Genomic DNA, 17,666 nt, shown 5'->3' with positions numbered 1-17,666 from the left:
CTGAGGCCTGGTTTGGACAGGAACATCAGGACTGCTGACCCTAATTATATCTATATAAAAGAACAATTGATGCCAGGTATGAATGGACAACTAGCTACCAGGTAAAGATGCACTCTTGTGACCTTTTACTTTGCCTCTTCCTAGAAATGTAGACAAGTGCTTATATACCAGACATTTATTCAAGAAAGGCAACACAAAATTAATGTGAAAGATGTTTTGCTACATTGTGTTATTTTTATAAAATGTAAGATGTAAGGGAAGAGTGCTAGAGTCAAAGAGATCTTCTAAAGCATTGTCTCACCTGTGGATGTTGTTGTTTTCATCTTGCTCTTGTGTCTCTAAATCACCCGATCTGGTCCAATCTTCTCTTGTCAGGTTCAGACAGTAGTCTTCACTACTGCATCAGTCAGCAGCCACCTAACTACAGACATTAGAAGTTACACACTTGTCTCAAATAACAAAGTAAATAGTAGGTTGAATGCAGAATTCAGATTTTTCTCACCTGAGAGTCATCGTCGGTCTTCAAATCACCTGATCTGGTCCGATCTTCTCTTGTCAGGTTTATGAAGAATTCACCACTACTGCATCAGTCAGCAGCCACCTGACTATACAGACAGTAGAAGTTACACACTTGTCTCAAATAAGACCAAATAATTGTAGGTAAAATGCCATATTGGGACTTTTCTCACCTGATATTCCTACTTCGGTCTTCAAATCATCTGGTCCAATCTGTCTTGTCTAGGTTCAGACAGGAGTCTTCAGTACTGCATCGATATCAGTCAGCAGCACCTAACACTTGTCTCATATAATACCAAGTAAATGGTAGGTAAAAATGCAGAATTGGGATTTTTCTCACCTGATATTCCTCTTCGGTCTTCAAATCATCTGGTCCACTCTGTCTTGTCAGGTTCAGACAGAAGTTCTCACTACTGCATCAGCCTTCATCTAACCATACATACATTATAAGTTGGACACTTGTCTCAAATTAAAAACTAGCAATGCACACACACACACCTTAAATATCTTTAAAACAAACACATACCTCGACGAAAACTCTATATACATATATGACCACAAAAACGGGGATAGAAACAACAATAAAATAAATCAACCCCCTTCAACTGAAACTTTATGTGGAATACGAAAAAACTGTTTTCAAAAAATATTTTGAAAACAGAAATTGCTACCTTAAGCATAGTCATCTGTAGTGTTTGCGCCAGAAATACTTGGGCTTGGTCATTACTATTTACTGAATTACTCTAAAAAGGAAACGAACAAGCTTTTAATTTATAAATGATACATTGCGAATGATAATGAAGAACGAATTCCAATGTATGGTCAACTCGACTTAACTAGTTTTCAACCGTTTTGTATCGTATTCATTTCGGCGCCCTGAAGCTTTGAGGCCCCCATCTTGTTTACGCAAATTCTTGGCGGGAAAAATAACTAATTATGTACACGGGCACATTCCAACAGGTGTTTTGAACCACGAGGAGATAAAGAGAGAAAATTGTTTGGTCAATGCAGAATTTCTTTCGACAAATATAACCTCAAAACGCTGACCAACTGACTGAAAAGACATGCACATAAATTTAACACTCTACAAGCGCACCACACATTGAAAATGTTGTTGAAAACGCGGCAACTTGGACTTTTCTAAGGCTATGTAAAATTAGGAACGGTCGCAACCTAATACAGAAATAGTTCATTTCTTATGGAATATGTTGACATGTTCGTACTAGTTTGTAAGGAATAATGTCAGCCAAACAATGTACTGGTTTACCTGAAACAATGAGCGAAGTCGTCTCCATTAGTCCATACTTACCACGCTACTCTTCCCAACTGTCTCGCCATTTTTGTCTTCTCCAAAATTCGCTAGGTCAGGAAATCCGCATTTTCTCCTCAAAACATCACCAGAACGGCACAAATTCCACAGCGAAAACGCCCAAACATTCTGCTGCACACTTACTAAGACATTCCACCGACGAAAACGTCTAAAAGTACCCAGAAAGTTGTGATAAAATAAGCCCAGAGTATTCCCGTCGTACGAAAGCGCCATTTTGAACGCTCAGACCATACCAAACTTGTTTCTACACAGGCGTGCAGAACGGCTGTGCATAATTAATGTGAAGTTGATAATCTAATTATGACGACCAATGACGACCCGTTTCGGTGCCAGGCACTTATATGTGTCGAAGAAGGACGACTAGATTATCTAATTACGAAGGATACTAACGTTGATGTCAATCTCGGTAAAAACAAGAGTTCCGAGATCTCATACCTCCATGAAATATGGGCTTGCTTTGTCCTCATTAATTATGCAAATAACCTCCACATTAACATAATATATGCATAGCGATGCAAACCTTTAAGTAACTTACACATGTTACGAGGTATAAAATTCCCATCAATTCCCACAGAATTTTCACATTAATTATGCAAATTAGGTCATCATTTGCATAATTGGTACATGTATGTGTTGATGTTCCGCCTGCCACAGATTGAATAGATTACATGTATAGCAGTACCATTATATGAAACACTGTACTTATAGAATTTCCTCATTAATTATGCAAATTAAGTTCTCATTTGCATAATTTGCATTTAATCATGTACAACTGTCTCTTAAGTACCTACACACCAAAAATGATGAAAATACGTTGTTCCAATCTGAACTTATTGGCTTTGAAAGTTTTTACCAGAAACTAACCTGCAGTTCCAGAACAAGCTGCTAGGGGGACCAAACTTACGCCACGTATTCCTGACAGGATAAGCTATCTGTCACCAAAAAGTCACCAAAGCTTGTTCAGGACAAAAGATACAAAAACCGGAAGTTCTGCTGCAGTACCAAGGTCATCCACCAGGAGGCCCATACTTGACCTTGACCTTTGTCTTTCCAAGACTTACCATCATACCAAATATCATCACAATCCATAAAGGCGTTCTGAAGTTATGTTGACCACAAAGTTGCGGAAACACACACACACACACATACACACACACACACACACACACACACAGACATACAGACAGACACGCCAAAAACAATACCTCTATTTATCATGGAGGTAAAAATGGATGAAAATGCAGCTACAGGGCACTTTTAAATTCGTATTTTCTATCTTCACAAATAAACGTTTTCAAGAATAAGCTGTTATGTGGCCACAGTATGAAACATAACACTCTTGCCCAATTTTCCTATTAACTGTAAATTTATTTACTTTCGCGGGGACTTTATTCCCGTGGTAGAATAAGGCCACACCAATTTAATTTGCTGGTTCTAGGATTTTTTTAGAAAACATATGAAGCGACAGGGCAAGATAAAAACAGGTCTAGGCATCCTATTATAGCCCAAAATGCTATAATAGGAGCCATGAAGTCAACACAAAAGGCTGGGCTAATATTTAAACAATGACTTTTGAATGCTAATCTTCGCATATGGTCTGCTCTGTTAATTGTCACTCAAACACATTCACATAGTGATTACATGTACTACTAGGACATGTAAAGATATAGAAATAATTGATTTTCAACAAATCAGAGACTTCCATGAAGTGTTTTGAGATGTGTAATTTTATCCCATTAACTGTTAATGCAACCGTTGCGACTCCGATATGAAATGTGAAACACGGTGAAATTCTCAAGTAAAAAAAATAATCTTTACCCAGGAGTAAAAAAAAAACATGTTTGCTACATGTATGTTGTTGTCATTGTTTACAGTAACTTCTACTATTTCGCTAGATGACTGGTCTATACTAATAATAATGGGATCCTTTACATGTTGGTGCTGGGTTACACTTGGTGTATAAAGTGTTGCAGTACCAACAGTAGTTGATAGATGTCACTGTGATACCATGTTCAATATTCTTGATTGTTTGAGGAAGTTTGTGGTGTTCTTACATTGTTGTAAAGTTTGGATGTCTCCGCAACCATTATGATAGACCAATCTTTTGAACTTCTAGGTCCTGAACGAACATTTACAGGATACCAAGACATAAAAACACACAAAAATTCTGCAAAAAAAGTCTGCCTTTTTAATAGATGCTTGTGTACAAAAGCACATCAGGAACAGAAAATTGCAGCCGGGCACATTTTTTTTTATGTTGAAACAGCAGCTAATAGCTTACATTCTCCAACATACAGCCTTTTCAACTTCAAAGTAGATTGAAACACAGTTCAATGATGTACATATAGTATTACTAAGTCTTGCCACTAGGTATATTGTGTATGTACATGAGGCACTGGGTACAGATCAAAAAAGCATAGTACAAGAGCTCTGTCTGCTAATTATTCTTTGTAACACAATCTTTTTTTTTAGTATTTAATATAATACACACTTTCCAGTCTTCAAGCAGCCAACATACCAAACTGGAGGCTTTTTTTCAATATCCTATCCACATGCCATACTTTACACAGAGATAATGGTGAAATGTCTGTTATGTATACATGAGATTTGCATTTGCATCATTTGGTCAAAAGTTGAAATTTAGACTTTTATTACATTATTCTTACATTTTTTTTACTACCTCTTATTGATAACTCTATTCTGGGACATCCAAACATCTACAGACTATGAGGTTTCTAGTGTGACATTGAGTAGAGTAGAAAAGTTATTTTGCCTTCCATTTTCATGAGTTTCCATTTTTATGAAAGACTACATCTCAACTTTCTTTCTATCATACCACATACCACACAACCCACATATACTGAAGCGAAAGATACTAGATTAAAACTTTGCAAACATAGTTGAAAGGCATTCTGACTGTATCAGAGGAATACACTTAAGCGACAAGCAGTCTCGCAGAATGAACTCTCTGGTAGCAAAAAATTGAGGAGTTCAAGCACTTTCCTGATAGCACTCGTAATCTGTTTATCATGACTCTACTGTGAGTACACTATATCCAAAGAGTTGATTTGTGTTCTGAACAGTTTGGCTTTCCTTTGTGACAATCATGTTTGAGTTTCTTTGCGGGGGCGTCAGTGATTTTTATACACATTCATTAGGGAAACTGAGAAGTGATGATATTGTGCTTTTATCTGTCTAATGCTTGGGTGCTGTGTAGCTTTTGTCAAGAAAGTGCTTGAAGCCAAGTAGAATCACAACTGTCTATATAACAATGACACAAATGGTACAATTGAACATTTTATGCATTCAGTGGTTGGTATATTACAGCACACGTTCCAACATCCATAAATTGTGAGAATCGTATTCACATTTGATTCTTTGCCAGATAACTTGTGACGTGACAATGTTATCAGAAGTACATGTATAATGTAGAGATGCAAAGGGAATTGCTTCAAAATGGATAATGTTTTTATGCCATCAGCCGTAACTGCAATGTTATGCTTATCATCACAACTACGAACAACAGCTATGGACTATATTGTTTTTATACCATATGTTTCTTCTGTTCCTGCAATTAGCCCTCGGGCATGAATTTGCAATAAAACAATTATAACTATGACCTTTCAGCCATGGTCTGAGAGTCACAATTCAAATAAACATCTTCTTGACACAGTTTTTAAGGGGGGAAATATAAACAACTTACAGTTAGTGCTTAAGTCTCTGAAAAACAATATATTCTTAGACTAACAATTTCTTCATAATCATAGTGATTTAAATCAGGACCTGAAAACTTTTGGACGATAAAGTTGAAATAGACCTAGCAATGTACAATTGTTTAGCCTGACTTTGTGACACAAAAAAGTTAAGAATGATCTGATAGTATTTTCAGGAAATGTAACTTACTGACAGAGTCGTTGGTGACAAGACCAGAACACTAGGGATCTGGTGTAATGCCTGTGATGGTGATTGTATCAACTATGCTTCAAAAGGAAAGGTTTACAGTTATATATATTAGCACCTGTTAGAACACACCTGAAGATCGGGTAGGGACCAGTCTACATATAAGAGAGCCGGCATGCCCTTTTACGTAAGGCGTAATCAGGCCTTTTTAGACTTCGTAATTCGTAGGCAGCCTCTGCAAAAATCAACGTAATTCGTAATAGGACATTAGCCACAAATTGTAAAGTCGTAATCAGCTCTGAGACTTTAATATAATTCGTAATCGGCGGCGAAAATTTTGCGTAATTCGTAATCACTACTCCCCCATGCAGGCCCTCATATAACCAGTACAGCACTGACTTACAGTGTCTGAGTTTTTTAATATGTAGAAAATTATGCAATCTTCTTGTGCATAGTCATAAAAAATGCCATTTACTGCAGATAACAGTCATATTTTTCTCCTTCTTTTATTGAGATAGCCACCTTTACCAATCAGAATTACATTGTAAGCAACATAACTACATTAAAACCTGTCCTTATTGAGAGAATGGAAACTTTCAGCCAGATTTCTTTCCTGCATTTTGTAGGGAAACATTATTTATCATATACATTTTGTAGTGTAATGTGTCACTTGCCATCTTGCCTTTCCGTTCTTTGAGTACACCCTAAGCACAAAGTTTGCTATATATGGAAAAAATATACATTTTGCTATTTGTCGAGATTCGAAACATACACTAATATTATGTACTCTCTACACACATTTTCTGAGTATACACACCAACGTTAGAATTCAGTACCAGAGTACAGATGGAGATAGACACTCCAAAAAAGATGACTATACACAGCAATTTCATTGTCTAAAGCACCTGTCACACATTCTCAAATATGGCCTCCCAAACGCTAGCCATGCTTGGCATTCAAATTTGCCTTAAATTTAGCTCTAATTCGATTTGATTCATATATTAGAAAGGTAGGCATGGTCATACTACTCCTGAAGTTCAGCCAATCTTAGTCGGCTGGTGTTTGGTGGAAGGTTCTGAATGTGTCACAAGGGCCTAATTCTCAAACAATCTCACACCAATTAGAATTTAATACATAAAATTGTGTATGAAAAATCAAAAGACATCAACAGATAATACCAAACTAGCTGATAATGTAAGGAATCTGAAGCCTGTCTCTATAAAAGAAAAAAATTGGCATATTTAATATCCATAACAAAAGTTCATATTAATTTTTGACTTTTGATATTAGGTAATATTGCATTAACATTGAAGATTTAAGAATCTAATCGCTAAAAAGGAAATTTTTGAAATACAATTTTCCTTATTGACTTTGCATGTACCTTCCATAAGTAGAAACAATGTATATTAGATCTAGGAGTAATTTTGTCTCATTCTATGGGTAGGTCACACTCAGGGATGGGGGGGGGGGGGTTGTTCTGTACACGAGGATCATGGGATTGCATTTCAAATGTAGACAGTTGGTGTTGGGATGACATCAGTCAGCTACCTTCACGATGTAGGTTTCACCAGCCAACTGTTCGCTGAAATCAGCAAGATGGAAGTGTAAAATATATTATACATATAATATTATTATACCATTGTCATACAGCTACATATGCATGTATATAATTTCATTGTAGCTTTAAACTGTTAAGCAGTTAAACGTTATCAATAAGAAATTTTAACAAATATGTCTTCAATATATCATACTGTAGGTAGAACAGTAATATACTATGACAATGAATCCAGATGAAAATAGCACGTCGGCAGAACGTACTGTGCCTACGCAAAACCCCGTATTTTCGCGTTTTTCGTTGGATTTTTGGTCAACGTTGCATCAGAATTTTGCCTGTTGCAGAGGATATTCTTTTAGACACAACATTTGGAAACTACTGTCAAAATGCTAACCTTATATGAGCGAATACAACCTTATATGAGACATTCTGCCGAAATGCTATGTACGGTTTCGCGCTGGTGCAGTACGTTCTGCCGACGTGCTGATGAAAATTATGTCAGACTGATTGAAAGTGTAACCTCAGACATTTGCTTTCGGTTGCCCAAAAAGTATTTTCAACCCTGTAAGGTGATTTATTTACTCACTTTGGTATGCCTTTTTGCTCTTCATCGTTGGACAGGGTTTTCCCTGAAATGAAAAGATGAAGACTGTGTTACATCATGTTCAGATAGAGGAAGTAGACTCAGGACAAAAATGCTCCAGACCTGCAGTTCCAAACCAAGTTGCTATAGTGTTGGAAATTACAGTTTAAACTTGCTTCATAGAAAAAAATGTGCACATACATAACATCCATGTCCATAATATCACCAGGGTCCATAATATCGCGACCTTGAGTAGTGTGCTTTAAGAAACTGCAACATACTTTTGGTATGCACTCCAGCACACCTCAAATGTACATACCTAGGGTATGTTGCCGTAAAAATATCTTTAAGCACACTTTTTCTCAAGGTGGTCATATTATGGATTATGGTCATGGACACAGATGTTACATATTACATACATGCAACCACACAACATGAATGGGCCTGACTTACCATTTTGTCCTTGGTGGTGAAGTTGATGTTGGTTCGGATAGTCCTGGAGTTCAGGTTACTGGTGGGCCTGAAGTTGTCTGCCAGGGGAGTCTCTTTCTGCCCCATTGTGTTCTGCCATAAATTACGCAGTTGGGTCATCTGTGGACAAAAAAGCTAAAGTGTTAACTGTGAAGACTGGCAATGCAGACATACATTGCCATGGCGACGGTGGTTGCTGTTAGGGTTCATTGTTTGCATGGCACTGCCATGACTTCATGATTTTGAGGAAGCCTTGGTACCTGTTAAGTCTAGACAGATACAGTGCACTCGTCCCGAGTGTATAGTGAACGAGCCACGGGGTCACAGAAATTCCATGCCTGTGAACAAAATCCTGTACAATTCCTAGAATTCTTGCAAACTGCAAAACAATACTGTACCATTAGGCTCCTCCCTGAGACATCGCCAAAAACCTAGCTCATCTGACAATCATCCTCATTGCTACGGCTCACATCTGACTACAGTGCAGGTATGCAGAAACAAAAGGATTTCATGCCTTGAGAACCAAATAGTTGGTAGAGTATAGGATATCATCAGGGATTTTCGTTTACACAACCAAACTTGCCTTACGAAGTCGACCCCAGTGGTGAAGTCTGGGGTTGATGAGGGGGGTACAAACTCAGTCAGTGTTTGAGATTGTGTTCTTGCTGCAAAAGCGCCACCTATATCGGCTACACAGAGCAGTGAGAAGCAGAACTTCAGTTAGAAGATCTGAGGAGGATGTCTGATCAAGACTCCAAAATGTAAGCAAGGTAAGGCAAGTTTGGTTGTGTCGAAGAAAACCTGTAGGCATTGCAAAGTTTTGTTTGACTCCTCTGCTTCTACATGTAAGTGTTAACCCCTTCATCTGTTGTCTGCCACAGTTCTATCAAAGAAGCCATGATCGATTTTGCAAGGAGAGGTCACATCGATTACAGGGCTTTCATGTGATTGTTGAGCTAATCCAGCTTCAAACCCAAGTGGCCTGCAAGCCAAAGATGAAGGGTTGTTAACCGGTACTGTGTGGGTTCTCCTGTATCATAAGGGACCATGAATACCCACACCTGAATTTCCAATATTAGCACATCAGCAAAAATTATTTCCTGCTCAGTCAATTTGCTTCGAAATCCCAAATATCAGAGTGTGGTTGAGTGGCTCTCTTCTTTCTCGTAAGAATCATAAAGCTCGCAGGTTAAAGCAATGTGAGATCAATAATTATTGAAACAAGAAATCAGAGATTATAGGAAGTGTTTTGGTTTTTGTGAATGCATTGGAACTGTATTGTATGATCGAGGGGAAATACCCGATTAAATTACATCTCATACATTGTAGAATGGAGTATTACCTAATATACGTTGTATGACGTTACTTACTAGGGTATGCCAAGTCACAACCCTGTCCATCAACTGAAACCCAATCCCCACCCACCCACTTTCAATCTTCACTGCTCAAAATGAGACATACATACAAACTAATCCTAAACCAGTGTTGCCCAAACAAGACTTCCATCCCGCACTTAAATTTTTGCTGATAAAACTCATCTAGTGCATGGTAGTACCTTATCATTAATGCTATGATCCCCATTCTTTTCTTTGCCAGAAACAGCAATAGGTTACCACTTGGCTTAAGAATGTGATGATTGTCCTTTGGATCGTCTGGGAACCTTTCCAGAGATGTGACTCAAGTCAAGCCAAAAATCAATAAGGGCGGGCCAAAAATAAAGAAGGTGCACGTCTCTGAGGCGAGTGGATCAAACCTTCTGCCAACATCGCTGCACCTGGGCAATTATACTTCCTCGCACTGACCTGATATAACACAAACTGGCAGCAACTCTAAGGTTATATTTAGATCATATCCACACATTATCATCCAAGTAATGGCAACTTCTTTTATTGTTCTGTATTTTTATTATATTGCTTCATTTACTTATCACTCATAACCCTCATATTTTATTCTTATTCAATTGAAAATAACACAGTCATACTTTTTTGTACTTTTGGATTATGCTCATAGAATAAAAACTTCATTCTTCATTTTCTAAAACGGGATGTTTTCTTGTATACAAAGTACTAGCTAGTTCCCAATTACATTTTTTAAATTTCAAATCATGAAATTATACTGCTTACATTGGAGCTAAATCTCTTAACATTTAAAATATGATATAGAATGATTTCGTAATTAAGAAATTTTGTTTTTCAATCGTTACTTTCCTCTGAGGAGATGAACAAAAACTGTTTACTACATTGTACCCTGTATAGTAATTTACATGTAGTTTTCCCATATGAGGTACAAGCTTTGAAAGTCTGCTAACATTCACCTTGAAATGCCCTTGAGACAGTAATTGGAACCTCCCCCCCCCACACACACACATACACCAGATAAGTTTGATATTTGTTTCTCATAGAAAATCATGATCAGTCTTTACAAGTCATGGGGGAACCATAAGGAAATTCCATGAAGTCAAATCGGAAAGGTATCATTGGAAAACCTGTTAAACTGAAGCTCAACTTTTACTGTGCCTCCGATAACAGAAAATGATAGAGGAGCTTAGGAAGGTTATGGGAGTCACAGTATTTCCAATAAAATAATGTACCTGACTTCTTGTTTTCTTTCATTTACCTAACAATCAAGAAAAGTTTATAACTTTGTATGAAAGAATTTGCTATTTTTTGATCTTTATTTTGTCTCATTGGAGAGGACATACCTAACTGAAGCTATAGCTACATGTACATGTAGAAATGTACTAGGTAGTAGTCTCACTTTAACCTGAGTTGGATATAGGTGTGAAGTCACATGCAGCCTTTCCCAAGGGCACAACAGTGGGGTCTGCCAGGGATTCGAACCCAGAACCTTCAGATTCTGAGTCAACAACCCTAGCCACAAGACCACCTTGCCACTTTCATATACATGACGTACATTTATACCCAAGATACAAAAGTAAGTCATTACATGATCGTTAGAAAATTTCTAAAAGCATTGCACTTCTCTCAGTCTTGAAAATTCAATACAGCTCCAATGTTGGAATGTTCTGCCAAAGAGAGTGATGTATACATGTAGTAGGATGCTGCCGGTATGCTCTGATGAGCTGACAAACAAAAAACTACATCATGATCGATACTTCCCCGCCCCTTAGGAATGTTCCTACAAGCCTTGACATAGGAAATATTCCGATCGGATTCCCGGGCTACCAATTTGGAGATTCCTGCATTGTTCACGGATGCAGCGCCCATCCCTTATTGGAAAAAAGAACACAAGGCCACGGGAGTGCCTACACAGTGATTTTCTGAAAACGAGTATTGTTATTGGTTATTGATCGAGACCATTAGCACACAAATAGGTTGTTGGGGCAGGTGAGTCTGTATCCTCACAACGGCAGTTCTTTCGCCTCGCGAGGCCATGGATTACAGCGCACAGAGACACTTCTGGCACAAACTGAACATCGCCCATCCGTCAAGCAAAGGTTCAGTAGTAATTAAACACGGCTTGCCTCCACAGTGTGGCTCAGGGCAATCATCCTCAACTCCTGAATAAGAACATCGCTTTGAAACGCGGCCGTTCTTATCCATGGTTCTATCAAACCGAAGTGATTTTCAAAGCAATGGGGTTTGACATGGCAGCTTTAGAGATCACTTGTAGGCTATCATTTATTACAAGAAGATGTAGTGAGCCAAATCTCTTGGACACCCATGTCTTAATATTGTTCAATAGCAAACAATTTAGTGCTCAAGTCCTAATGCTCTTGTGAGCTGAGGATTATCATACTTAGGACCCAGTTAAGACCATGTTTAGACAGTTGAAGGGAGTTGGGTGTGTTGTCTTGGGAAATTGGGTTGTTGGAAGAACATGAATCCAGTGCAAGTGGGTCAAACCTGGCTTTTCATCCATTTCAGAAGACAGCCAGAGAGCTTTCTTGGCTTAATGTCTAGACAGGATTAGCCAGACAGGATTTTCTTGAGTAGACTTGTTACGGTACTAAGACAGGTTGTTCCTAAAACTAGAGTCTGCACTTTACACTCTATTCTCATACTTTGACATTGCTCATATGCTGGAAACCTCTCTGGTTTTTGGTACTAATTTTCAAACTTGGATTTAAAGTGTCCCACAAGCACATTAGTTTCAATTCACAGCTACCTAAGCAAGTTTTTAATTCTAAAAACAAACACTGGATGGGCTGACAATCTCACTGGCAATTGTTACTAGCTTTTAAGTGGCTTTTAAGAACCACAAGCACAAGTTTCTATCTTAGAAAGTTCTGCCGACCAAACTTTGAATGGGCTGATGGCCAAAGTTTATCCCAGGTTGACTTCCTAACCTTTGATTTATCCATGGAAAGTCCTTGTGGACAGTACCCGAGGCCATCCCCTACAATAGATACAAGTTACTTTGCACATGTTATCACAAAGGCACAGTTCCCATCTTCAAAGATCTATTGGTCAGGCATTCATCACTCTGGACTTAAATATGAGTCAGGGGAGCCGGCCATCAGGACGGAAGTCTGAATAAGTCATGAGGACTGAATAATTTACAAGGATCGACAGGTCCACCCAACAGCTCTCAGAGCCTTTGTTAAAGGTGTGATGCGCTGACAATCTGTCTTAAGGCCACACCAATTTAATTTCTTGGTTAACGGATTTTTCTAGAAAAATAATGGAGCGGGCGGGCGAAAAAAGTAAAAATAAAAGCAGGCCTAGGCATCCTATTATGGCCCAAAATGGTACGATAGGAGCCATGACGTCAACACACCAGGCTGGTTCAAAATTTAAACAATGAATTTTGAACTTTTAATGATAGCACTGCATTTAAAGATGGAATAACTGTAACAACTAGGACTGTTTTCAACTGTTCAGGGCAAAATATGAGCATTTTGCAGTTGATTCTGAATTTTTTATTTTTATTTGCAAATCAGAAAAGAAATTAAATTGGTGTGGCCTAAAGGCATCCAGCGCAATTTCGGGGTGGGGGGGGGGGCAAAACAAAAACATTCTGAATGAGGAAATCTGTCTGATATTGAGATTTACCGTAACAGTTATTTCTTAGCACATTCTTGGCACCATGTTATATGTGACGCGTTTGAAAAACAAAGCTACTTGAGTAGTCCCTTTATTTTTGGGTACTACCAATTAATTGCTATAGGAGCAGCTGCAATACCAAACAAGCAACTGTTTTCCCACATCAGTGGCATCACATTTTTGCCTCACAGATATCAGTACGCTATGTGGTGGGGTGATTTAAATTACTTCGCTAAAAAACCACCAGAAGGTTGACTTTGAAAAAACAGTTTTACTGCCCTGAAATTCCTTTGTGTGCCTTTAAGGACAACATGTTAACTGTTACATATTGTAAAGACTGCCATAACAGCATTTACACAACATTTTGCCTTAAAAATCAACGCATTTCTCTCATGTTTTGGTGGGAATTTACAGCAACACCAATATCAGCACCAAGGACATAACAAAGGGTCCAATCCAACTCAATGTTCTGACTTTTTCTTGCATTAGAAGTCAAGGATTAAGGTGTTCAAAGACTTGTTTTTCCTAGGACATTGTAGAGTAGAACTCCCCATGTACAGCAGAGGCATCACTATAGATAGCTTTACACAATATGCTTAGAGTTACAATATAGATGTACAAAGGCTAGGTGTAATATAGCCAGATGCTACCATGCCGCATACCTACACCAGTTCAGTACAATCTAACAGCAAAAACCTACAACACATACTAAGGGGCATTTATACAGTATGCTGCATAAGAAATATACTCAAATTAGAGTTTATTCTCAAATTAGTAGCAGAAGACTATGACTACTGGAAAAGATTTTGAAAAGTATTTTTAGTTACTCCTCAACTAAAATTGATGGTCTACAGTAAGTTAAATGAGACAAGACTATCAAAATGTTCTTTTCATCTCACAAGAGCTGTACATTTTTTGGTTACTGATCCATCTGACTCAATATGTGAAGTTCCCATGGCCAGTTTACAGCCGAACTCCCAGCATTTCTATGATGGATTCTACAGACTTCACAACTATTTCTGGTGCTTCCACTTTTGTCCCATTCATTTTCTCAACATTCAAAGGACTCGGGAGTTTGGTCCAATTCTCCTCATCTATTCACTGGTTGTAATCATCATCCTATTTAGGCCAGGGGCCAAAACTACAGCCAAAATCTCCCCCCTGGGAGGTCATTAAGCACTGCCTCTCCAGTTTGGTATAGCTGCAGTATTGGTAAATCTTGATTGAATCCAGTTTTATACAATACTGTCCTCGTGTCTTTTTATGACTCCAGAGTATAGGTAGTCATTGGGGCACACAGAGGGAGTTGGGCCATTGAAAGGGAACTGTCTTCAACCGCACCCAAGTCTTGCCCTATGAAGCCTTGCTAAGGCCACACCAATTTAATCTCTTGGTTAACGGATTCGCCCGCTTCATTTTTTTCTGATTTGCAAATAAAAATAAAAATTCAGAATCAACTGCAAAATACTCATATTTTGCCCTGAACAGTTGAAAACAGTCCTTTTCATCCTTGTTGTTACAGTTATTCCATCTTTCAATGCAATGGTATCATTAAAAGTTCAACATTCATTGTTTAAATTTTGAACCAGCCTGGTGTGTTGACTTCATGGCTCCTATCGTACCATTTTGGGCCATAATAGGATGCCTAGGCCTGTTTTTATTTTTACTTTTTTTCCGCCCGCCCGCTCCATTATTTTTCTAGAAAAATCCGTTAACCAAGAAATTAAATTGGTGTGGCCTAATTGATGTTCCACTAATCAAATGGCAAACGCAAGCACCCATCAGCATTTATATGGTGGGAGCATGATGACTAGGCCAGGAAAAATCAATACATTGATCAATAACAATTATTAATATATAATTAATATATATATGTATATATACAAAAGTCTGCAGAATCCATCACAGAAATGCTGGAAGTTCGGCTGTAAACTGGAAACTGGAAATATTGGCTCAGAAAGTTTTGTTAATCTTGTCTCATTTATGTGTGGACCATCAATTTTAGTTGAGGAGTGACTCAAAAATTCTTCATCTCTTCCAGTAGTCATAGTCCTTTCTCGTTCTATTTATATAGATATATATAGTTTCAAACTTGCATGCTTAGATTTTATAACAGATTGCTGCAAGTTGAAAATTTAAAAAAAAATCAACTTTCTCCTGCAAATCTCTGGTCTTTCCTTTGTTACCCTCCCCCTCCCCCATGTCAATTTTAAGAAGACTGACTACACCACTTGAATGTGTTTCAAGTTTCAAGTTTATTTATTTCACCAGGGAATACCTCAGATCCATTGATCTGCTTTTCAGGTATCCCTGCACTACCAAAAATGCTTTTTCTTGTTTTTCTTATTTTCTCATGGGAAGAATATTTTTCTTTGGGGGAGAATAATAAGAAAAAAATAAGAAAAAAAGAAATTTTCTGTATACCTACATTCTTGCGCCAAGAACAATTTTCTCATTTTTCTTGAGTGGAGATAATTTTTCTAACATAGGCTTCTTTAAATCTTGATTTTCCTTCGGTGAAGAAATATTTCTAGAGGGGATTCTAACTTACAAGATTAGAATTCTTTTAATCTTGAAATTTCTTTAGTAAAGACAATATTTCTAGGGAAGATTCTAAGTTATATATAATTACAAGATTAAAATTCTTTTAATCTTAAAATTCCCTCAGACTTACTTAAATTTCCTTATCTAATCTCCATGGAAGATTTCTTTCTTACCTGACATCAAAGTGGTCAGATTTAAGTTTTTTTCTTGTGTATGTCAAAAACTTTCTTGTTCATGTTACCTAGAATGATTGAAAAGGGCCATTCTATATTGTTTTTCTTTGCAATGTTTAAGAAAATGCAAGAATTTGGTTTTTGCCTTTTTGGTAAACACTGATTGGAAAAGCAAGAAATTTAATTATCTAAATCTATTATTAGAATAAAGCTCTGCTAAGTGTTTCTTTCTTAAAGTTTCTTGTTTTTCTTGACTAGAAAGCTTAAGAAAGATCATTCTTGTTTATCTTTTCAACATTTAAGAAAATACAAGAATTAAGTTCTTATCTTTCTTGACAAATACTGATAAGAAAAAAAAAAAGAAAGTCTCATATAAAATTAATCTTTGATTAGGCTGAAGATATGGCTAGTATTATATTCTTAAACATTCTTGATTTTATTCCCTAGAAAGTTTAAGAAAGGCCATTCTTGTTTTTCTTGGCAACATTTAAGAAAATACCAGAAAGTTTAAGAAAAATGATTCTTATTTTGCCTGGTAATGTTCAAGATGATGTAAGAACTTTTTTCTAGTTTTTTCTTGTCATGTGACCTTTTCTAAACCCCTGATTGGTTGATTCAAATCCCAGAATGTAGTTAGGGGGTTTTGAACATAAGTCAGATGTGGGAGCCGCGCTGGTTACTTATTTTTGTCAATTACTGACTCATGTCAGATTTGAAGTCAAAATCAAATCAAAAAGGACCTTGTGTACATGTGAAGCAATGGTGATCATGGTCAGCTTGCTGATGAAACCAACTTTGCAACAGAAAATAAGCATGAAACCAAACAGATTGAAGGTAAGTGCGCCCCCCTCCCCACCTATAAGATCTGTTGATATTGTTTTTAGACTTCATAGCCCAAATATTGTTACAACGCCATTGGGGTTGATTTCAAAGTCAAATCATATATCTCTAGTGTATTGTATAGTAAAGTTTATTTCAGTGCTTTATGATATGATTTTAAATTGTTTACTCCAAGGAATAAAAATAGTATTTTAGCATCCTCTTTTGACTTGTTGCCTTCAGTGCTCGCATGCAAACTAACACAGGTCTTTCCTGTTGTTTTCAGGTGTCCAAAGGGTGTCACTGACTTTGCCAATTCTATAATGCGAAAACTGCAGTTTTTGCTGAATATGCTTCTGAATATGTGATACGATCTGTATTCTGAAATCATAATGGCTTGTTAGTTACATCGTATAATATTTTGAAAGTTACTGTTAAACTGTTTCCATTCCAAGAATGTTGATGGACTGATTTTATGTTTTAATTAGATACATTGTACAAAAATCAATGTGATAATAAACATCTCTAAAATACTGTCCAAATGCTTTTCAAAATAACATTTAGTTGCTATACATTATTGTCTGTTTTATATTTAGGTAGCACTATATATATACATTGTATTTCTTGTGTACAGAATGGTTTTCTTGCTACAAGGACAGTTAGCTCTTAGTTCAAGAAATCTTTTCTTGTGTACAGAATGGTTTTCTTGCCATAAGAAGAGTTAGATGTAAGTTCAAGAAGTCTTTTCTTGTGGGGAGAATGGTTTTCT

The 17,666-nt window shown here is 37.2% G+C and overlaps 1 protein-coding gene across 5 annotated transcripts in view; it reads right to left on the bottom strand.

Annotated features, from left to right (window-relative positions):
* Positions 1 to 6,043: 6,043 nt before the first annotated feature.
* Positions 6,044 to 17,666, bottom strand: part of LOC109487836 (carbonic anhydrase-related protein 10-like) — a 181,495-nt gene continuing 169,872 nt past the window's right edge. For all 5 annotated transcript variants that reach the window (XM_019791925.1, XM_019791926.1, XM_019791924.1 and 2 more), the window contains 3 exons: positions 8,338 to 8,475; positions 7,888 to 7,930; positions 6,044 to 7,328 (listed from right to left, as the gene is read on the bottom strand). In XM_019791925.1, coding sequence (XP_019647484.1) covers positions 7,297 to 7,328; positions 7,888 to 7,930; positions 8,338 to 8,475 — 213 coding nt within the window. In that variant the 3' untranslated portion in view covers positions 6,044 to 7,296. The remainder of the gene's footprint in view (positions 7,329 to 7,887; positions 7,931 to 8,337; positions 8,476 to 17,666) is intronic.

This window comes from Branchiostoma belcheri, unplaced genomic scaffold, assembly GCF_001625305.1.
Source record: "Branchiostoma belcheri isolate BF01 breed outbred unplaced genomic scaffold, Haploidv18h27 scaffold9, whole genome shotgun sequence".
Classification (NCBI taxonomy): Eukaryota; Metazoa; Chordata; class Leptocardii; order Amphioxiformes; family Branchiostomatidae; genus Branchiostoma; species Branchiostoma belcheri.
Note: the sequence above shows the minus strand (reverse complement) of the source record. Positions and strands in the feature narration are given on the sequence as shown.